A 24555-nucleotide genomic window follows, 5' to 3' on the forward strand; every position below is an offset into this window, starting at 1 on the left:
TTAAGTGATGTTTTTTATTTTTTTTATATATAAAAGATTATGATAGTAAGTGATCACCGCCGCCCAATTTCAGTCCAATCCTGGCAATAGTTACTCCGATTACTGCGTTCCACTAATCAAACTATATCTTTCTAGCTTAATAATGTTAGAATGTGTTTATTATTTCTTATAACTATACGATTTCAATCAGGATCTACTGTGCTCTCACAATAGAAATACTCGTATACTTTTAAAAGTTAGCACACTAAGTACTTCAAACATTGAAAAATATCAGTATTCAGCGATCTACGAGAAAACATATAGGTAGTATTACTTGAATCATTTTAATACGAAGCATATTTATCAACCATGTGTACGGGGTGGATATAGGTTTCAAGATACTGACAATGAACGAGACCCAGGGTTTAACAAACTTGAGGGGTGCCGTAGAATACCAAGTAGGTGAAATTACAGCAAGACAGCATATCATACACATTTGTTACAGTAATGCGCCACCGACAGCTGCTTTTAATGCAGTAGTGGCGAGGACGATGCGGTCAAATGGCTAAAGTGGAACACGACGGGGGCACGCGTAAGTTCATAATAATAGACACCCTAAGATACAATTTATATAAGCCCGTTAACGGATATGTTCTCCTATATAGAACATAAAGAAGTTGTTATTCTTAAAATGTTAATCAACTATATTTGTAAATCTGTGCAAATGCCCTAGTATCATATAAGACTTATTCTAAATAAAGTGAATTATAAAATAAAAAAAGAAATGCTAATGTTACATATATATTAGGTAGGTATGGGCTGTATTGGTAGAGTTAATAAAATTAAAAAAAAAATATCGAGTTCAGATTAATTATCCTAAGCATATGAATAATCATAATTTATTTTTTTAACTAAAATTTATAAGCAAATCTATTTATAATATAGAAAATATTTTATTACGCTTGCAACACTGAAACCATAGGTAAGAAATATAATTATATATTGTGTCAGACATGTTAATGTTAACAATGTTTTTAATATATTGTGACAAAGAGGATTACGGTATTAATTTAAATTAAAAATAAATATAATCAGAACTTCACCTGTATATTTTTATATTAGAATTATTATCTGTGTACTGACATCAAATAAACAAACCTTTAGGTTGGTATTAAAAGTCAAATATATATCTCCTTATAAGTAGTTTAAAATAATTATCAATATTATATATTTTCAACAGAAATAACTATAATTTATTTACTTACTTGCATTAAACAACCGAATTAATATTTCTTTTCTTTCATTTTTTCAATTATTAAGCATATAATACATAGTGAATATAGCAACAAATGTATTGGCGCCAGCGGAACTAGTCAAGAAATATTTTGATGTTGGCATTACTGTAGTTACTACGTGGTCCCAGTATTACGGAAATGTAAACATGCACAGATAATTTTTCTCCTATTTTCAATATTTGGTGCTTCTAGTCTAATAATTTAGTCTTTCCAAAACACAAATGGTAATAAATTACATGTTTAATAATATTCTGTGCTTGTAAATGCTACATTTTTATATTTTTATTTTTTTGTCACCGAAGTGAAGATAGGCAAAAGCGTCGACAAGCGCTGTAGGATTCAAGTCTGCTAATGGCGGACGCCAATAATTTTGGAAGTTTCGTGATTCTATTGTTCTGTTTTTAAGAATTTCACGAATTTGATACTCGGGAATGAGATTTGTTTCAAGTGATTGCGTCCATAGTGTCATAAATGTGCAAGTGATATGAAATGTTCGGTTTGAACATGACAAAAGCGCCCGCTAGATATGTAACCTTTTCCATAACCTCGTTTACGCGAATGGAGTAGATATGTGATCGATGTGTGTGCAACGGTGAACGATTTTTCGTCATATTCGCGTTACAATCAGTGCGAAGTTACTTGGCCTTTTAGTGATGGAAGTGTCCGCGTCGCGGTTTTGTTATCCGACGCCCGTTTTCGATGTAACGTAACTGAGCCGGTCGATTGTCAAAGCTTAGTGTAAGCAGGGACGGCCGCTACCAGCCGAAGATGGCTGCGACGCAGGCGGAGTCTCAGCGAAGCGAAGCGAACGTGGATCAGAGTCCATCGGAACAGCTCAGTGAATCTCGGAACGTTCTTTTACAAAACGGCACCGACAAGTCCGTCGGGCGCGTTCCGCCCGATGGCGTTATGAATACAAAGAGTAAGTCACCGATGTCGGCCGACCCGGGGCCGCCGCGCGACGCTGGCGAGGCGCCCGGCCACGACCGGCCCGGGGAGCGCCCGGTGCCGGACCAGTACGCGCCGTATCGGTATCCGGAGGGCGCTGATCCCTATTATGCTCAACGACCCGGTTTTCCCGGTAAACCGCGTCCACCGCCGCAACAGAGATTTTTCCCGGGACAGACTGTGTCCCAGGCGCCGGGCCCGACGCCTACACTAAACTCGTTGCTCCAGTCCAGTGGAGCGCCGCCTCACCGCTATCCAAATAGCTACGAACAGCCGCCCGGGGGCTACGGACCTGCTCCTGGTTGGCCGCAACCGAGACCTATGCCACCATACAATCCTCAAGCAAGTCCATATAGAAATTCTACGGTAAGTCTATTTAAATTATAAACATGTAACTCAAAACATAAAACATATTTGTATAAATTTAGATGAAGAGAGTAAGTGTCATATTTTTTATTTAAATTATAAAAAGAAATCTAATTAGACATAACTCCGCAATTATTATTGCACTTATTATGTTTTTCACTATATTAATAGAGTTTTGTCATTTTATCTAATTTAGCATGAGAATAAAATCTTGTAAATAATTTTTAATTTCTATTTAGATATGAGTTACCTTATATAGTATTTGGTCTTTTTAATTTAGTTTTCAATATAGTATATCCCTTCACAAATTTAAGTTAATTTAATGCTTTGTCGCAACATTCAACTTTTTATAAAATATCAAAAAGTTCAATATTTTAAGTAAATGTAATACTTGGGCCGTTCACTATACAAATTGATGAATTCAATAATTGAATAAAAAGTGAAATGAATATATAAGAAAATATAATATGCGTTGTTTTTTAGTTTCCTTCATAATATAAGATTTAATAAATATCATAGAATGTATCAATAAAGATGTAATTTTAATCTGATAGTACATATTCAATTAATAAGAAATACTAGTCAAAAATTTATTTATAAAGAAATGTTAAAATTTTAACATGAATTGGTGGACTTTGAGTAAGTTAAAATTTTCTGTCTAATTACTTATTGAAATGTTGAACTTTCTTATTAAAAAAAAAAGATATTCCAATTTCTCCATAAAAAAACTGTTTTGTTATTATATATAATTTCTGATTAATTTGTTAATATTTTTTGTCACATCAACAATATTTACTTCAGTTGAGTATTTAAAGTATGGCATAGTGTGCTGTCCGAGTACATAACTTAACTTTGCCAATGTTGTATGGAGAATACAAAATCTAATAATGAATCTCACTCATCTATATTATAAGCATATGACCATATTTTTTTAAACCAGTAACAAATTAATTGCTTTAATCGTTCAAATTAAAACATGATCTGAGAGTGAAGTGAATTTTGAATCAAATTTTTATAATGAAGATCTGAAAAAATATGTACTTATCCTGTAAAATAGGTATAATAGTACAAATAAAACTCTAGTTTTGATAATTATCAAATTGTCTTTTCATGTAGTTAAATGGTTATTACACTAAGGCTGGTATTTATAAATTGCTCTCAAGATCGATCTCAGATTTGAGAGTGGTGTGCCTGTGAACAGTTCATTTATTCTTATAGGATGATAATAAAAATTTGCTATTTTTGAATGTTATTGTAATTGTAATTGCATTTAAATTGTTTTATTGCAGCAATTTGTATTTCATTTTGGAATACATTAAAATGTTCTCTGAAATTAATTATTTATTAGTCACTTGCCGAAAAAAAATGTTTAATGTTAATACCTGTTATTATTTTAAAATATTTTATTTAACATTTAAAGTTATAATTATACCAAGGAATTTTATAGTAAAATTTAAGATTTTTCCAAAGAAGTTGATTTTCTTTATGCAATGAATGTATATGCAACTGTTGTGAGTTCAATTCCCACTAGTAATTAATTAATTTAATTTTCTTGATCTGGCAATAAGACAAAGAATGCTATTGAGTTCCACTACTCAGCAAGTGCTGCTGAATCTAAGGCAGCAGTCCAAAATTAACTAAGGCATGGGAACCAAAGGGACCTAACACTAGTTGCTTCCCGTCACATAACGGCTATAGCAGGACTCAATGTTAATCTATAAAACAACTATATTAACCCTCACAAATAGATCCATATTTGTAGTTTTATTTAACATAGCACTTTGCCCATAGCATCACATATATATGCATTTCTACTTAGTTGCAGTCAAACGTGGTTCTTGCTTTATGTAAACCCTTACATACTAATACATGTCAGTAAGACCAAACAATTTAATTATGAAATCTACTCTACCACAGCTTTGTTTTTATATGATATTATAATTATCAAACAGATGTGTTTTCACAGATTAATTAGATATATCATCAGTCTTCATATAAAGTAGACACAATTTTTCCTTATATCAATTACATTTTTTTTAAACATAACTTCTGTATTATATAATTTGCTATTCTTTTGAGAGACAATATTAAATTTCGACTAGTTTAATTTTCGCTAACTTGTCTAAAAAAATGTTTTAGAAGGGTGGATATCATTGAAACATAACCTATTAGGTTATTTAGAGACTAAAATCTTTACTTCCTTGCTTTTGACTTGTCACTAGTTTTCATGCAGTTCTGCCTATACTTCCATTTCTCAAAAACAATATTAATGACAAATGTCACCTGTTTGTACTATATTTTATGTTATTGAGATTTGAAATTATTAATGATTCAAAGTTGTGACTTTCATTGTAATTTGTAAGAATCTCGTGCAGTAATATTCTATTTTTTTGAATAGCACAAAATTATAGTTATTTATTTACGTAACTCACTCGTTAGCGTCCGTCATGGCTCACGTCACCTCAAGTTCACGGACTAATATTGAAAATGTATGGCCAGTTTTGGATGAAATATTTCATATGTCTTTGTAAACCGAATAAGTATTATATTTAACCTAGATTGAACTTGTGATTGATGTTTTTATCTCATAATTTATATTTGAATATAAAATATTTATAAAGAGATTCCCATTTTTTTTATACAATAATGACATTACTAAAAGTGAATAATTACTAGTTGCTAATAGAATATTAGTAAAGGTGAAGTTATGACATAAGAGTCATTTTGGAACACTATAATGCTGTCAATTTGTGAAACTTGAAGATGTTATTGAGCAGAAAAGAAACTAAACGCTCTCTTAACTTGGTCTTTATGTTCTCGCGTGAACCAAGATTCAAAAAGCGCCTAGTGATAGGTTACTTTGTTTTCCATTGTATTGTAATAAGACTTTAGAAAAAGAGGTAAGAAATACTTGTTCAATACTAGCAGTTATGGTAGTAATTGTCTTGTTTTAACTCCAGCCGCTAATAGAACAAAGTAAATCTATAGTAACATTACTTTTACATCAATACATAAAAAGATTTAATAATTTCATTGATGACTTTACGATAATATTTCGCATTCACAAGTAAAGGCAAAAAAAAATAGATATAAAATGTATATGTTTTTGTGTTGTTGAATTCACGCTTGTGAATGTCGGTTGGCATTCGCAAAAAAGGAAAAAACATCGCGAAGGAACAACAAAGCTGGCCCGTCGCTGTTAGCGGATATAAAAACGAAAGCGTAGCGCGATAGTGAAAGTTTGATGTGTAGGCAAATATTACTCGTTTCCAGGCCCGAGATTTGTGCGTTCGTCTCTCAATTACGAGGCGAGGCCTCCGCGTCGTTCTGCCGCTTCCACTTTCCGCACATGCATTATGTAGGGGCTGCGGCGCCGGGACGTGTTTGACGGTGTTCACGTGAATGGAACTTGACATGTGATACGTGTTTTCCAGGTTCTGCGTGTATTTGAGAGGGTCTCGTTTTACCAATCCCTCCCTCGGGTTGGCTAGCTTGATGGGTATTGTATGGTTGAATTGGTAAATGTTTTCCTAATTTGTTTTGTGTTTTGTAGTTTCGTTTTTTAAGACTTTTTCATATGTCGTAGTTTATTATACTTAGATTTTGGAATAAGGATTTGATTGCTTTGTGAGTTTGAATGACTACAATTTCTTAAGAGTCCAAAGTTTTCTGTTTTGCTCAATACATTCTTCTTGAAATGCGTTAGTAAGTAATCTCATATAACGGTACATACATTTGTACGATTTACATGTAAATCCTAGTGCGATTGTTGCCGGGCCGCAGTGAGTCCATAAAACAATGCATCGGGCACGTGCTGTTTACACTTTGAGTTCACATTCAAGGTCGTACGCATTTGTAAGGATGTACCCGTGTGGGCTGGCCGCTGAACGGATACCGGTTACGTAACGCTGTCCTACTTCCCACGGTGAGGTGGTCGGTCAGTCAGGCTCCTTTTGCAATTTGTGCATTATTATGAGGTTGCTTTTGTGTTGTTTTTGGAAAGGAAAGAGTTTAAATGATGTATGTTGCAGTAAGAAAAACGTTTCTTGTGTACTATTTTTGGTGAATGAAGTTGTGTTTCTACAAATTGTCTCCATTGTGACAATTCGACTCCTCTTATATGACTGACTCTTTTTAGAAAAGCTAACGTTTCGATATATTCGTATGTGTACACAAGTTGACGCTCATTCAACAATGGCGATCGGAAACGTCTCGATGACACAATTATAAATGTATGAATGAGTGAGTGAACGTGTTGCGGAATTAGTAATTTATCTCAGCGTGTTGTTTACCCGCAATCGTGTTAGATAGTTGTCGATAAGGAGACACGTGGCCGCGGGGTCGTCGACCCGGCACACTCGTGCTCGCCGACAGCTCTCGGTAATAATAATAAAATGTTTCCGTGCGACTGGTTCAAGGGCGAGCCGCTGATATCGGCGCCCGCTATATTTAGATTTAGCTGTATGTATGTGTGTTACGTATTGCTCTCGATTCTGGCAAACGCTGAGAACGTTCACGCAATAAACTGTCGATGGGTTTTTTCTTGTTTATTTGTTGGATGAATCGATCGGTCCTATCCTGAATGGAATCCTAATCCTAAATGAAAGGTAAGAGAGGTATTGAGTTCTGCAACTCAATAGGTAATGCCTCCACAATTCAATGGAAAATGGGGAGGAAGTGTCTTACCACTAGACTCTCTCTACCTATCATGCGATAAGCGAGATTCAGCGTGAAGCTCACAACAAAAGTTCTATCCCATAGACGATGAGCATAATAAATTAAATAATATACAGTCAATGACATTCCTTTAGCTAATGATAGTAAACTAATAACCCAGATAGCACCAGCTCGGCCCCGAATTATATGTAGAATAGGCAGCTTTGATTAAGTATTAACGTGTTAGTGGCGTGATCGATATTCTATTCTCTTCGTATTTAGGTCGGGCACGTTGCGGTGCGTACTGCAGGCACCGAGTAAATTTCGCTCTCACTTTCGTATCGCAATAGCGGGTGTGTACATGAAAACGAGATGAATGGGCCCCGACCGGAGACCGTTCATTCTGAGGCCGTGATGTGGATTTCGTAAAATCAATGCGATGCCAGCCAGCCGTCTCGGACCCGTGCGGCGTGGCCCCTATAGTCGTGTCATTGTGTTGTGCTCGGATAATGGCATCGGGGGTGGTTGACCGCTTAACTGACGTCTATTAGAATTACACTTGATATTAGCTGGTCAATACTCTCGATGTGTACTGTACTGGTAATGATTTGGCAGTTTTGTTTATTGCCTCTGCTGGCTAATAACTAATGATCGAGGGTTTATAAATGTATTGCATTTTTACTTGAATTTGAACCAACATCTGGTGTTTAGAGACTCGGCTCTAGTAGCTTATAAATAGTGAAAGAAATCATTAACCGACTTAGAGTTAAATTCATACGAATACATGTGTTACAAAGTACTAAATTAGGTTATGACATACCTCGGTAGCACAAGCGTGTGACTGTAAACGTGACGGGTTGTGGATTCATTTCCTCGTTCAGGTAACGAGGTAAAACTTGTAGTTGAGTTTCGAGTGTCTTACCACTACGTTCGCTTTGCGTATCCTGCTGTGTGCGGGATACAGCGTAAAGATTAAACACATACTAAGTGATAAAAGTGAGTAATCTTGAGTACTAAATTGAATCACTCCACGTCAACATAATACCTTCATTCATTCGTTCATACAATATGTAATGTTATAATGGGGTCGTTAAACCACCGTGACGTCATGTAATCACCGGCTCCCCCCCTTGCCCGTCCTCGGGAGCTGGAAGTCAAAACGTCGGGAAACCTCCGTACTGTGTAGGTCAAGCCCATTGTCTCTGTGCCTTGCTAGACGGCCGTCAGACTTGGAACACGTTGTGAGTCATTCATTATTCATAATAAATAATGAGATTCAAAACATAACTAGAAAAGATATATTTAGTTTTATTTGTTTTTGTCACATTTATTAGGATTTTGACTTAGAAAACTATAACAATCCTATGAAAAGTTTGTCGTACTATTGCTATTTTTTTGAGTGAACCTTGGATCCTAGTGTTTAGAAGCTCTGTTGCCATTAAGACACTTCGTTGCTATATGTGTGTTGAGTGCAACACTTTGCCTCCTCATCAGAGCGAGAAGAGAGAGCTTGAGGGAGAATCGAACCCACAACCTGTTGCGTGCACAATCTTGTGCCTGGCACTATTTATAGATTTATATTATTATCAACACTAATGCGTGGCAACTAGAATTAGTTACGTATTAATTACATAAATAATGTAATTACCGTTCAACCTTCGCAATGCAAACGGTCTGACGTAACTTACATCGATAAATGTATTATATATGAATGCGAAAGGGGCCATTGCCAAGGACCTCTGCCTGAACGCAGTCGGAAAGGTAAATGACTCGTACCACGTACATATAAATATATGTATGTATATAGGTACAAAGTTCTAGTCTATAAAATTATTTTAAAGTTGTCGATCAATAATGAAAATTTTATGTTTCATGGTATTTGGGGCCTGGAGGAAATGGAATATTTGACATTTTCATTTCTTCGCTCTGGTGTCGAGTTGAGTTCCGCCACTTGTTGGCGTTGTGGATGCAGTCTCAGCAGCATGGATGCATGTGGATGCAGATCCAGAATTCGGCGGAAAGTGGAGATCGGAGTGTTTTATCACTAGGCTCTCTCTATTTACCCTGTTTCATGTTGGTTACAGTGAGAAGCTGTAAAAATTATAATTTTGCTTGAAGTTTCAACAATGAAATGAAACACCAAAATAAAATAATCATTTGGTGTCCAACAGATAACTAAATATTTCCTAATACTAGTGTTAATATTGCGTATCAATGTGGAAAGTAACACACACTCCTATATTTTTGAATCAAAACGATGATATTTTTATGCAATTCAAAGGCGAAGCTTTAGACTTCATTGTAGTAAAATTTAAACCGAAAATGCCACCTCCAAGAGGGATAAATATTTTTAATCTTTGAATTGTGGGGTACATAACGGGCGGGCGTCTGTACCTACATTACCAGTATATCTACGTCAAAGGTCACGACCGCCACTCCTATGTACCCCGGATAGTAGGTATGTAGGTACCTAAAGGGAGTTCTTTATTGAACCGTCTTGGGTGGGAAAGGGGTCGCTTTATTAGGTCAGTAACACTTGTAATCCCTTTGTTTACACTTGTTGCGTGCGAGATGTGTCGATATTGTGATTTACAATTTAATTGACAATTTTATAAATAAATGTCGAATGTATATAATTGAATTAGGAAGGTTTTGCTGCACTTTGCTTTGTAAGTGCCATAAGGCGGCTGCTTGTCAATTTACTTCTTCTCTTCAGCTTTACGCGCATCCCACATATATTGGGGTAGATAGACAGAGAGAACCTGTTGTTAACACACTCCATCTCCCATTTTCCGCCGAATTTTCAAGGCATTGCGTATTGAGTGGCGGAGTACAACGCCGCGTTTTGGCCTATTTACCAGAGCGAAGAAATTAAAATATTAATAAATAATAATTCAATCCCTTAAGTGGAAATCGTACCCACAACAGTTTGAACTATAATAAGATTCCTTAATCATTTGTCAAAATTATACACTTCCTTTATTAGGTAACTACCAAAGATATAAACTTTTTCAGTAAAAATGTATAATTTGCAATATGTTACTGGTATAACCTACTCGGTACTTGTATAAGTGAGAAGTGTTCAAAAATATCGAGTGGATTACCTCAATTTGCAATATTAAACGTTAATTTAATATCGCATGTCGACTTTGGGGTACAATTTGCGCGAAGCTGAAATGTCGCTTTAGTTTTCAAAGTTAATGAGAGCGACACGGTAAAATGAACGTCCATAGTATTTATTCCGCGCGACACACGCGTCGGCCGTGTCCTAGATACGTGGCAAGCGATATAAATGCATCACCATAAATTAATGATAGTGTGTTTAGCTTATACGAGATTAAATGAGACCACATGTAGGTGCTGTGGTGAACACCTGTTGCACCAGCACAACACCGCGAGCTTGACTTGACATTCGCGGTGTTGTGCTGGTGACGCCAGATACCGAAATAGCGCGTCGTAACCGACCGCATAGCACAACGTTAATGTTGTTTCTATAAATAGGTATTTATAATTAAACACACACACACACACACACACATATTTACCTACTTACGAATAGGTGTGTACTATTCGATGAGGCCGTCAGACGGTGACGCGTGCGAGTCGCGTTTCGTCACAACACTCGATAATCGAATAATTATCTTTAAATTGTACATTTGTGTTGCTTTTGTATTTTGACTTGTGTTTGTGTGTGTGTGGGTGTGTTGTGTTTTCACATTGATTATCATTATTGTTATGTAAGGTCAACACATGGTTGGTTGTTTTCGTTATTGTGAATGAATCAATTATGAATCTATTGCTAGTTTAGGCTCGTATTTATTAATCGTTCTCAAATCTGAGATCGATCTTGAGATGACGTTTTCGTTCATAGACATGTAATTTATACACGAAAACAACATGTTAAGTTTGACAAGAAGGGTAGAGAGCGGCTACAAATACGTCGCATTTGTCATATTTCGAATTTATTTAAAAAAAAAAAAGGTTTGAGTTGGCATTATTGTTTGGGTAAGGAGCATGTCACGTGCCATCAGAGACCGGAACTGAGGATGTGATGAATACGGCTTACGTCCCATTGTTGATTCTCAAACGAGCACAAAAAGTAAACCGGTCAGCGTGCCTTTTATAGTTTCTCTCAGGAGCTCACTGAAATAAAGTAATAATAGTAATAACATTCAATCCCATCTCGTTCGTTTCCTCCTTTTTTCTTTCAACAATACCAGCCATTATGCGTCCGTTTTTTTTTTTGTAGATACGCAAAGGGATAGCCCCGACGGCATTTAATATGTAAAGGAAGGCAAGGTTACACTCACACAAATGTACAGATGTAAGGTGCGCATGTAGTTGGGGGAATCCCCAACTTTTTACAAACACAATCAAAGAGTTATGTAACGTATGCTCGTATCCGCCAGCGTGTACGGACTGCCACTGTTGTTTGTGCGAATGTCGATATTATACATACATTACTGGCCTCCTGTATTAGTCATAGGTCATTAGCATTTCTGCTATATATATATATATATATATATATATATATATATATATATATATATATATATATACACTGTTTACTTTTTGTAAATTTTTATATTGCTCTTGTCCTTGACTATAGTATATATGTATTCATACTGAAATATTTGATACAGATTCGAAACAAACGCGTCTAAGCGTCGTCGACACCGTTAAATTGTTTTGATATTGGTCTATATTTTTACGTCAACGGAAACTATATGTTTTGCAGTTGTCGTTCTCGTTGTAGGTACCTCGTAAATAGCAAAGTAGGCAGAGGGAACCTAGTATTAAGATACCCTGTTCCCATCTTTCGAGATATTACATTTTGAATGATGCAACTCATAGCCACAGTATGTCTTATTATTAGAGAGAGAAAACGAAAATAATTCTTTCCTTTCAATGGAAATTGAATCCATAACGGTCGCATTTACTTTCAGACGCTGTGCTACGACGATGTGAATAACTAATAGAATTGTCATCTTAAAATTCTTTAAGCATAAAATGAATGCTGAGGCCAGTCAACAAGAAATGAAATATTTAATATCTTTATTTCTTCGCTTTGTTAACGAGAGAGAAGTGTCTTAATGGAAACGGTGTCTTAACTCTTACATTCCCGTCTGCCTACCCTGCTGTGTCCCGCACATAGCATGGTAGGCATCGGTATCATTATACAGCGTGAAACAAAAAATAAATAAATAACTACTTAAAACATCACGCACATCCGATTTAAAAGTATTTATCGATAATTTCCGTTCATAATAACACACACCCCCAGTTCATTATGTCAGTTAATGACATAATAGTGATGCGAGTGACGCCGCCCGGCCGGAGTCCGGTCGCATTCCTAACGGTTTGCACTTGCACTGGCGTTTGATGCAATGCGGTTGCGACGACCCAGAATATTATATCTAATTAAATATGCCCGGTGCCCACCGACCGGCCCCCATTCATGTTACCGTTTATCGGCTTATCATTATATTTAGGTTCATTAATGAAACTTGTTTTTTTTTGTATGTAAGGTGATGATTGGGTGGGAGGAAATTGTTTTAGATTAGATTTTTCTATCATTTGTGATTTTGTGTTGAGTTTCTTTTTAAGTTTTAAATATTTTGTTGTGTGTTATTAGGTGAACGTTTATATTTTTGGAAACTGTTGTCGGTCCCTCATGTCTGAGGTTCTTTTCAGCGCGTCTCTCTTAACCGTATAAAACCTGGAAGATGATGATTCCATATCTTGACCGGTCCATCGTGATGGTGAAAAACCGAGCAATCTTTTGTCTTCGGTGTTTCCAGTCAAATTCAGTTTTTCCAGACTTCCAGTCGTCGCTTCTGCGCATTTTGTGGTCGAAATATTAAATATTATTGGACTCCTGTGACTAAAATACCTAAAAATAATTAAATAGATATTTGAACTGTACACAATAGATGTATACATTATTTTAACACGATAAAATGTTTAGCAGATAATCTGTATTAGTACATATACATAGAGGATTACTAAAATTATTTTTTCCTAAACCTTTGATGGTATTCATTAGTTATTTTGTAATATTATTGAAACAACAATTAATTACAATTTCTTACCTAAGTATAAAAATTATGGAATATGATTAATTAATATGGAATGTATTATTTTACAACAGAAAAAGTTTTTTATAATTCAAATAAATATCTCTGGATGTTACAACTGTACTGTATACCAGAATAAGTTTATAAATGTACTAACTACAAAGGCCGCCTCCCCTTCTGATCCCGAAACCCAACAAAATCCTCCGGTCCATTAAACAAATCTTTATGAGTCTCTCGGAGAAGCCTTGGTTGTAAGGCAATAGGTCAATGCTACTTTTGCTTCATTTTATTCATATGTTTATGAGCTATTAGAACAGCCATACCATACATATCGTGTTTATACTATTTAAGGAACAATTCAGTCGAATTTGATCGTTTCGCTTCGAAATAGGTCAATAAATTGTCGTAACGTTACATTGATCGAAATGCATTGTTCTCTTTCATATAATAGATACCGGGTGCGTGTAGAGGCAGTGTAGGTGCGTAGCGGGCGGAGGTATGCGCGAGCTGCGCACCTATCACCTACCACCTACCCGCGGGTCAATTACTGCATAAATCAATACGGATGTCGCCCCGTGTGGCGGCTCTTTGTTCCGACCGACTGGAGATACCGGCCTCGGCCGCCGTCTCAGCGGTTCCAGGCTCCGTCCGGAAAACTGAGACTCGCTGAGGTATCGCGGGGTCGGTGATTACTTATTAACGTAGGTGGAGGCTGGCGGCGCGGGCGGGCCGCGCGATCGATGCCGCGTCCGCCAATGGCGCGCGCCGCCCCGCCTCCCCCGCCCCGCGCCCGCCGCACGCAACCCTCGCCAACGCCATCCCTCCACTTCCACCTCCACCCCTCCCCCACGCCGCCCTCGTAAATCATACAATCCTCCATAAAACACCCTGATGTTTGTAAAAATGTAAGTCTAATTGGCGGACAAACTCCTCATATCTGCCGGCCTCGATGCCGCTGAAGCTTTCGGCGTCAAGCCTTCTCGCCGTCCTCTCTAGATGTAAAACATTCGATCAAAGGGTACCGACCGATCTCGGCGCTCGTTCGCCTCGGGGCGCAGCTCGCACGGAATAATTGAATTTCCATCATAGAACAAAATGAGAGCTGAAAACTGAAACGGGCGGCATTGTTGGCACAGCGAATTACTTTGGCCGTCAATTATTTAGATGCTCGATACCTATCTGAAAATTGATATTACATTAGCTCGTTTTTGCAGCTACTGTGAAGCTGAAATATTTTGTGTAAGAGATTTTTTTTACAGGGATATAAGAATTTATTATTATTATTCACTAGCGATCCGCTGGTAGCTTCGCCTGCTTGAATTACATAATTATTAATCTGCATACTTTCGTTTCCTTAGAACAATAATGGTTTGTTGTTGAGGCAAGTCGTGGCGTAGGAGTAATAATGGGTTCGATATCCATTCGAGGAAATGAAATATTTATTATTTTCATTTCTTCGCTCTGATGTCAAGGCAAAAGGGCAGCGTTGAGTATAGCGTGACGCAAAAAAATTATTTGAAAATCAATTATAAATATCTATATTAAAATGCAATTTTGTCAAACAATATTATTTTAAATGGTGAAAGTTTTTAATTTGCAAACTGATTGAAATAAAACAAACACTAAATGTTAAGGGAAGCTTGCCAAAATACAACAGTGAAAACTGCAATTACGCCGTTTCTTACTCACACACAATAAAAATGAAAAAAAAAATGCATCAATTAAACAATGTCGCCAAAGTTGTAAAAGTAAAAATGATAAGATTTCCACTCCGACGATATAGGACGAGCTTATGTAAACATTAGTCATACTATTCTTTGTAATCTATATGCCTAACATAAATTATGTAATACGATCATCATATTATAAACACATTTAGATATTATTCATTTGTTATCATTAGAAGGAGCTCATATAACATTATTTATTTTTATTCTTAATATTATAATGCCTCCAGAATTCGGCGGCTTTTGCGGAAAATGGGAAGTAGAGTGTCTTAACACTAAGTTTTCTCTGCTACCTACTTTGCTACGTGCGGGATACAGCGTGACACTAGAAAAAATTATATAATCTTCTCCTAGTTTTAGCATTTTCCTGGAAAGTCGCCTTCATAATATTATAGCTTATATTTTATATACCTACGTTTAGCATTTTGTTGGAAACGTCTTCCGAACTTCGCTTTATCCGTAAACCAATAATGGTTTCCAAAATTATTTCAAAATAATAGAACTTAATTGATCTTAGATGGATCATATTATAAATCTTTGTGTGAGTAAATAAACTGTTTTGAACGAAATATTTTGTCATAATTGATCGTAGTTATATATAAGAATGACTGCAAGATTTACCTTGGTTGAAACATTTCTTGTATGAAGAATAATTTGCTAAAAACTTCTACAAAAGTGATAAGTGTATATTGAAATAATATTAATATATCATACACACATATCCTAATGTGTCTTTTATAAAACTCTTATAAAAGTATTTAGATCGGTAATTATTTTTTTTATGATATCTAACGAAAATTATTAAAATATGTAACCGTGGCCTCTTCACGCAACCATTTTTTTTGTATCATCATGTAAAATTTATTAAGGCAGATTACTCAATAGAGTAACGAGTACTAACCCGTACTCTTCTGAAAAAGATATATTGCAAGCTAGGTGGCAAATCCTAATGTAATTTTATTATGTTTTAAGTAAAGGGATGAATGATTCATAATTAAATCGTGGGCTTATAGTGTAAACCTGCTAAAACCGTTTTTCGTTTCATTTTTTAAATGACAAATTTATTTAAATAATTTTCTAAATATATTTTTGAATGATAAGTGACTCTTATGCCCACTAGTAGAATTGGATCTGTTGTCATTTAGTGTTGTAGTTTCACACTGTAACGTGCACATAGCAGGGTAGGCAGAGGGAACCTGGAAACGGAGTGAAGTGGGAACCGACACCACAACATGTCGCGTTTTCAGTGTCCTTGCGCTACGACTGGCCTCTATTATAGATTAGTAGAAATCTGATTAACGAACACAATCTATGTTTTCAGCCGCCGCGAGGGTACGGAGGTCCGCCGTACGGCGCTGGCGCCCCCGGCGGGCCGCAGCAGCCGCCGGGCGCGTACGGCCCGCCGGGCTCCTACCCGCCCAGGTATCCGCCACCGCCGGGCCATCCTGGAGCACCCAACTCGCGTCCGCCCTTCTCGCCGCACCAGGTTTGTCTTAGTACACTATGAGATTGTTGATGAGTATTCATTGTATTTATCGTTTTTATTGGATTTTTTAATAAATTTACTATATATTTATAGTTACAAAGTAATTCTATTAAGCTTGTCTTTGCGCTACTCTTTGCTGCTGAAGAGATATTTGTAATTTTAAAAGTGTCACATATAATCTGGACTAAGCCCTAGGTTAAATTACTGTTTTATAGAAAACATATTAGGTAAATCACATTTTTATATGAATATTTGTTAATACTTATGCACAACAGAATTATAAGTTAAAATAAAAAACAATATATTTAGTTATTTTAAATAAATAGTTAAAAAAAACAGTCCTCATAGAACGTTATTCGTTAAATTCTATTTTAAATCACCTCTTGAACGAATCTTAAGATTTTATTTACTCTGAGCTTACAAGAGACTACAATTTAAACGTTTACAGTTCGTTCCGTTGTTTCTTTTTATTTTAGAAGCTTTCTTTTTGTGTTTTAACAATTTGACCTTTTGATTATAACTGACGATTTTAATTAGTGGTTTCTTTAAAGTCAACAAGACTGTGACATACAAATAATCTTTATTAACAATCTTTAGTCATGGCGCATGGGCACAAAGTGTCACTGTAAAACCGACGGGTTGTGGGTTCGATTCCCAGTCGAAGAGATGAGATATTTATTAAAATTTATATTTCCATTTCTACGCTCTGGTGCCGAGGCAAACTGCGGCGTTGAGTTCTGCCACTGAACATACAATGCCTCCAGAATTCGGCAGAAAGTGGGGAATGGAGTGTCTTAACACTAAGTTCCGGACGGGACCACGCGTGCTTTCGGTTCCACGCGGGATACAGCGTGATGCTGATTTAATTTTATTTGAACAAAAATCTTATGTCTTCATAAAGATTTTTTTTAAGAAGTTTCATTTTTTTTCAATATAACGAACAGCTAATTAAAATACCTACTTAATTAAGGTAATCTTTAAATATTTATGTATCTGAATAGCACTTGCTACAATTTTGATGATAAATTATAGGTTTAAAATTCAACATGGGGTGTGCGAACTTCGTTATGAAATTAACATACTTAATATATAAAACATGTTAATGTTAAATAATGAGGTGGACTAATTAAAATTATGCCATAATACCAGTTATAGCATTAACTAATAAAAATACTATTACCTTACATCTTAATATTACTTTTTTTTAATATGAACGAATGATTTTTTTTAAACAAACGAAAACATTGAAAATTATGTTCATAAAGTATCAAATTTAGTGATTGATAAAAAGTAGATAAAGAAAACAGATATATTTACATTTTAGTATATATTTCTATTTACAAATATCCCGAGAACAAAAACAGAAAACTTAAAATTTATATATGAATTCTTGTCTTTTCAGGATTCCGTTCCTCAAAATAGAAACGAAACCTTTATACTCCTTATAGAATCACTTTGCCTGTTAAGACTATTTTTCTGTTCCTTTTGTTTGCGATATATGTATATGAAGCTAAAATTCATATTAAAAATATTTGCAGTGCCTTGGAGCATAAAAAATAGTTTTTATTGGCATTTTGTATGAAATTTGCCGCGTAATTAAAACCCACAGAGTAGTTCTCGTCCACTTACAATTATGTTATGTGGTTAAGAACTAAGAATTTACAGTACAAATGAAGAAAAAATCTATTTTAAGTTTGTATATGACGGAATAAAAACCCATTACAAACTTATATTTGTCGTTCATTGTATACAAAACACCCACAAATTGTTAAAATTGTTATCAACTTTTATAAATTATACTTCCCATTGACCTACAACTATGAAATTATTACGGAACTCTCAGTGACCAAATCATACTCGCAAATATGTCAATTATTCTATAGTTTAGGTATTTTCTATTAAACATATCTTAACTTTATTATTATTTCTCAATAACTATATTCTACATAACAAAAGTTATAAAGATAGCTTAAAACACTCTCCTCACAGACTTCGTATTACAAGATTCATATTCAAGTCCGAAACTAGAGAGCCTCGAACGCTTCTCAGAATCGTTGAGCTGGCGGCACGGCGGCGCGTCGCAGCCTCATCCACTCACGTGAACATAAATGCTCTATCATACTCTCACCATTGCTGCAGAAACACCAGCTTTACCACTAAACCTATAAAGCCTATTTCCCTTTGAACGACGCCACGCTAGAATGACGTAAGCCACTCTGCGCGCTCGCTGACGTAAGCTCGTTGTGAAACGAAGCCCGAGGTACGTTTTTGAAGCAGGGCTGTTGGCTGTTGGAGCTCGCTTAGAAATCGGTGTTGAGAAATGTACTGACAGAGCGCAAGGTCGGCTTTGAACCCGTACCCTGCGGGCAAATAGCTTAAAATACTACTCTCTTAATACTATACGATCGACCTTCTCATTCCGCAGTACGAGACTAACAATTTTTATAATAGGTACTGTATGGAGATATTACTTACTGCTAAGTGGAAAAATTTCATTGGCCGCGCGCCTCGTCGGTCCACGTTACAGTAATTTTAGTTATGGTGTAGCTGTGCTTGTGAACTTTGGAAGTTATTTCAATTAATGAGATGTTATTTAATTATATAAGAATAGTTAAAGTTTCATTACAAATGATCTTTACAAAATGATTTATTAGATTTTTTTAAACTTTTACTCAATAAGCCCACAAAAACGTAAAAAAAGTAGGTTAAGTAAAAAAAAATCTTAACATATTTTTTTATATTTGCCTTGCTTATTATTTTAGGCTTTAATTTAAGCAACCTAGACTTGAAAGTCGTAAATAGTATAATATTATGTAAACGTACAGGCATCGCCATTTTATACCGCACCGGCTTCGCTCTAAATTGGTGGACGGACGGACGGACGCGACAGGCACTACGACGACTTAAAAATTAAAAGCTTTTAAGTTTCACATTTACGACGTGCCCGCGCTGTTACCCAATTTGTTGTAGACAAAGTTTCATGTCACTAATATTTCTGCAACAATATAATATGGGATATATTTTTAGTAGGTATTATATAAAATCTGTAAAGCTTGTGGTGGCACAGGCGCGTGTGATTGTAAACGCGATGATTGTGGGCTCGGTTCCCACTCAAGGGAATAGCGCGAAACGCGGTGTTGAGTTCTACCATTCAACACGCAATGCCTCCAGAATTGGGCAGAAAGTGGGAAATAGAAATGTGTTATCGCTAGTTTCCCAGGTCTTCCTACCATGATATGTGCGGGATACAACTTAAAGCTAAAAAAAATCTCTTAAACTTTTGTCCTTTTATATTATAGCTTCGTGATCTTTAATAATATTTTTAAAAAAGTCTAAAAAATTTTTATGAGGTTTAATTATAAATTTGTAAAGTTATTCCTCAAATTTGTACTTGTTAATAAGGATAGATTTGCTACTTTATTTACAACGGTTAGTAGATAAATATTTTAAACATTAAGTATTTCCGCTTTTCCTAAAGCTCGACGATTTAACATTTTGTTTTGTTTTTTTAAAAGATAATATACTTTTTGACAAAAATTAAAATTTTACTAGGCTATGGTTAATATTTTAATTTTCTTTAATTTGACATAGTAACTTTACATTGACGTAGCAGTTTTAATATAATAATAAATCATTCTATACATATAAAATTTTAAGGTTAAGAGTGCTGCGCTATTTATTTTTATGCATGTCTCGCATTCGGCAATGTGAAGTTATGGAAAAGTTAGTAAGACTTCGCTCTTTCTTTAAAAAGTACTTGCAAAAGAGTAAAATGAGTCTGACTTAACGTATATAGACCAACTGGGCTACAATAGCATTCTTGTAATAACTTCTCTCTTCTCTTCTATATAGCCCAAATTAAATTTTCTTGGGGCGCCAAGATTGTTAGTTATTATGACAATTTAGGAATTTGTATAGCTTTTATATTGTTTTCAATATTGAAAGAAAATATTTTTTTCGATTGAATCACTAGTTTTTCACAGCCAGGATATTGATATGACAATATTTGTTAATAAAAAAAATGCAATAAGCATGTGTTGGTATTTTTGTCACGTCTATCTTTTAACTTTTAGTTATATCTGTCATTACAATCTTTCAGCGTGTTGACAATACTGCATGTATTTATTACCAATAATTTAATATACTAACTGTACAATAAAATATAATATTTTTTTAAAATTTTCATTTAAAATTTGGTACTAGATTTACGCCAGAGCGTTTCTTGTAGGTCGTCCACATGTCCTCATTGCTCACAGCTCACTACTAAACAATTAGTGTGTGACATTGTAATGGTTTGGATAAAGTTATATTGTAACCGGTTATTAAATAATAAATCCTGTTAGATTTATCATTTGATATCTTAATTAAAGTATCATACTCAACATACATACATGGTAGTTACGCGACGTGACATTTGTCTTGATTATTTCGAAGTTCGTATAAAATATGATTAAAATCAAGTCAGCGTCACGCTGTATCTTTCTGGAGGCATTGTGTGTTGAGTGGCGGAAATTAACGCCGCTCTTTGCCTCGACACCAGAACGAAGAAATGTAAATATTTTGGTATCTCTATGAAATGATTGTAAAATGGTACACCTCGTACCTGAATGATTTATAGACAATGCAGGCGTAGGGTGACCAGCGCCCGTCTACAGTAGAGGCTGTCTATCTATCTCTCAGAGTTTACGGGCATCCCACACTCGTATTCGGTTCAGCTTTGAAATCATATCACTTGTGATTGTGAAGTTAACTGGGTAAATAAACGAGAAATTAGGCTTTAGATTATTCGAAAAGGAAATGGATAGTTGCTCTATGGAGGTTTAGATTTAGAAAGATATGCAAGAACAATTCTTCGAATCTTCACGAAGCTTCTTTTACGTGTGTTCAAGTTGTGAATACGTATGGACAAATAGAACACTGTGTTATGATGTTTTTATAATTACATTTAAGTAACCTGGGTTCCCTCTGCCTACCCTGCTGTGTGCGGGATACAGCGTGAAGCTGAATCCCGCACACAGCAGGCAGGCAGGCAGCATAATTTACATTAAAGTATGTTACTGCTTGCCGTACCTAAGCTTCATGTTTTGAAAGTAAGATTTCAGTAAATATTTTTTTAGCAACTTATTTTTATGTATTTGTTATAAATTCGTTTTGAATATTTTTATTTGCTTCGTAGGTATGTAGCATATAAGACGTTTTGGTCGTAAACATATTATAAAAACTATCTAACTTATGTCGTCGACCACCACGTCCAAATAAATCTATACTAATATAATAAAGCGGAAGAGTTTGTTTGTTTGTTTGTTTGTTTGTTTGTTTGTTTGTTTGTTTGAACGCTAAGATCTCTGGATCTACTGGTCCGATTTACATTGTTTTTGTTTTGTATGAAAGCTGCATTCTTCAGAAGTGCTATAGGCTATATAACATTACATTATACATATAAACTAATATATTTTAAAGTACTTTCTAATTTGACATGCAATTTATTCTGCCATGTTAATAACAACCGTCGCGTCGCTACGCAACCGTTACCGCGACATTTTGATATTGATCCTTATGAAAATAAATATAATAGTCACTTTTAGCATTTTATCTAGATTGAAATTATAGTTTACTGTATAACATTCTAATAAATAATTGAGGAGATGTCACTGATTCCAAATGACCTAGCCTACGGGCGACAGAGTATGACCGACGCGAACGGGCAGATGACGTTGACAGTTTTAAAAATTTTCATACATTTTCGAACTATTGTTAATTTTTATGTAATTATTTGCTGTTTATAATTAATTTAAACTACACTTTGGTTCCCTTCTTATTTTATTTGATATAGCCCGCTAAAATTATCCTATTTAATAGAGAGAAATGTTTAATTATTTCGTAGAGTCGATATCTATGTACGCACGCACGGAATACTTTAGGTACTTTTCCTAATATTAAGAAATACCTATCCTTTAGTTACTTTTAATCCTTTTGTTGGTTCATTTCAATAACTCAGATATTTTTTTCTAATAATATATATCTACTTATTATTCTTTTTAATTATTTAGGCCTATATTTCCTTACTAATTCTAATGAAAATTGAATTAATTAATTTTTTTGAATTGAATTAATTTCATGAATATATTTAATAAATATTCTTATAGTTGAAGCAGGCGTAGCCGCGTCCGGGTCCACTAGTAAGTAATAAAAATATTTAGAAACTAGAAATCAGGAACATAAATGCTATAAAATTATATGCGGTGGCGGTACCAATATCGAATATCCTTAATATACTTTTTTGCTTATTAGCATTTATGCACTATGCAACACATCATTTGAATACTCCTAAGAATTTAATTTCTATTTATATGAATCCCTGCTTGCTGATATTTAGAGATATATTTAAATCAAGTCTTAGAACTCGTTTTTATATTGTATTGATGTTATATATTATTTCATAAGAATATGTTAAATTTACTTACCTAAACCTAACTTGCTCTTCAATTTTGTGTGAATAATAAGTAAATGGTGTATTTAACTATATTTTGCTTTTAAAAGTTCTATTTTGTATACGTACAAGAATACATGACCAACGAACAAATGACTGTGCAGAAAAGATACTTAAATGATACTTCGCGGCGTATGCGGCGTGTCATTATGTATGTATTGTAACAACAAAATTATATCTCTCAACTGACATCGGCCAAGGTCTCATTGAATATAGTTAGATATCTGACTTTGCAAGTCTTTGTAAGCAAATATATTCTTTGAGGAGAGGAAAGCTTAAACTTCACACTGGCTGTGGGATACGACAGAGACACTTTCTTGTCATTCTAATGTAAAATTTTACTGGCATACATAATTATACAAAAGAAGCAAGATCAAAAAGGAGCAGGATTAATTACTGACTCATTAAGACAGCCAATTGATTAAAATTTTATAAGTTTCAAGTTTATGAAAATATGAACTTTGAAAATGTATAAAATTTTGTATAAACATTGTTTGAATGTTTTGAAGAGTAAACTTATGTACTCGCTGGTCTCGATTCCGTCTCAAGATGGGGGTTAGGTAGTTACGCTGGTACAGGATGTTGAGAGCGAGTGTCGCGGGCTGAGGATCCGGGCCGCATCCGAGTGCAATGAATGCGACGACGGTTTCAAGGGCGCGCCTCAGGTGATGACGTACGATACGCGCACCCCACAGCCGCCCACCGCTCCCGCGGGCGTTCCGGCACCCACCTAATAATGCACGTCTGCGCCCTGTCTGCCGCGTCCGAACCCGGTGCAGCCTTGAGTGCCACGAGACCCTCTCTCTCTCTGCAATATATATGACCTGATCTCACTTCTGAAACACTTGGCTAAAGTTACAACACATTACCAAACTTCCCAGCGGTTGCCCTTGTAATTATACATGAATCTTAATTGTATCATCAATATCCTAAATGTATGATATCAACATATTCTCAAATTAGTTTATATTTAGTGATAGTTGAAAACAAGTATAAATGTCGTAGTTCAAGTTTATACTTTAGTATTAGTTGGTTAGAGTTAATAACCTTCTAATTATCATAATAATAGTGAAGTTGAATAGGCAGGGAGGCGGCCTCGTCAGCTGAGTGAAAATGAAAGTAAACAGAACTCGGTCAAAGGGTTTGTACTCACCTACCCGCAATATTTATGTGGGTACGGGGGAGGACACCCACCCCCCATCCAGTCACCCTCCTTTGATGGATTGGTTGGCGACCGGCGCGGATGGTTCCACTGAAACACAGCCAAACTCCACAGGCAAGCGTTAGTCCCGATTTCCTGCTACCTAGTAGCGACAAACTTTTACCCCCGAATTATTATTCAGTGAAAGTTCTTGGTATTCTTTGTATTTTGTTTTGGTTGTGCCTGCCACCCCCCCACCCTCGGCTGTCTCCCCCACCCGCGCTCCTTCAAAGCTATTCCAGTGACACGATTGTTAAATAATACTCGTAAAGGTTCAATCTTCAGATTACGATGCGATACAATCTTTTATTGCCATTCTACTGCCGTTTA

The 24555-nt window shown here is 35.5% G+C and overlaps 1 protein-coding gene across 8 annotated transcripts in view; it reads left to right on the forward strand.

Moving 5' to 3' along the window:
* Nucleotides 1-1371: 1371 nt before the first annotated feature.
* Nucleotides 1372-24555, forward strand: part of osa (trithorax group protein osa) — an 86315-nt gene continuing 63131 nt past the window's right edge. For 7 of the 8 annotated variants that reach the window (XM_085189812.1, XM_085189816.1, XM_085189818.1 and 4 more), the window contains exons 1-2: nucleotides 1372-2588; nucleotides 16370-16534. In XM_085189812.1, the coding sequence (XP_085045938.1) occupies nucleotides 2043-2588; nucleotides 16370-16534 (711 nt within the window). In that variant the 5' untranslated portion in view covers nucleotides 1372-2042. The remainder of the gene's footprint in view (nucleotides 2589-16369; nucleotides 16535-24555) is intronic. The other variant, XM_085189820.1, reaches the window with a different exon arrangement.

The sequence above is a fragment of the Heliconius melpomene genome, chromosome 9, assembly GCF_056956725.1.
Source record: "Heliconius melpomene rosina isolate 202511_hmr_F chromosome 9, ASM5695672v1, whole genome shotgun sequence".
Classification (NCBI taxonomy): Eukaryota; Metazoa; Arthropoda; class Insecta; order Lepidoptera; family Nymphalidae; genus Heliconius; species Heliconius melpomene.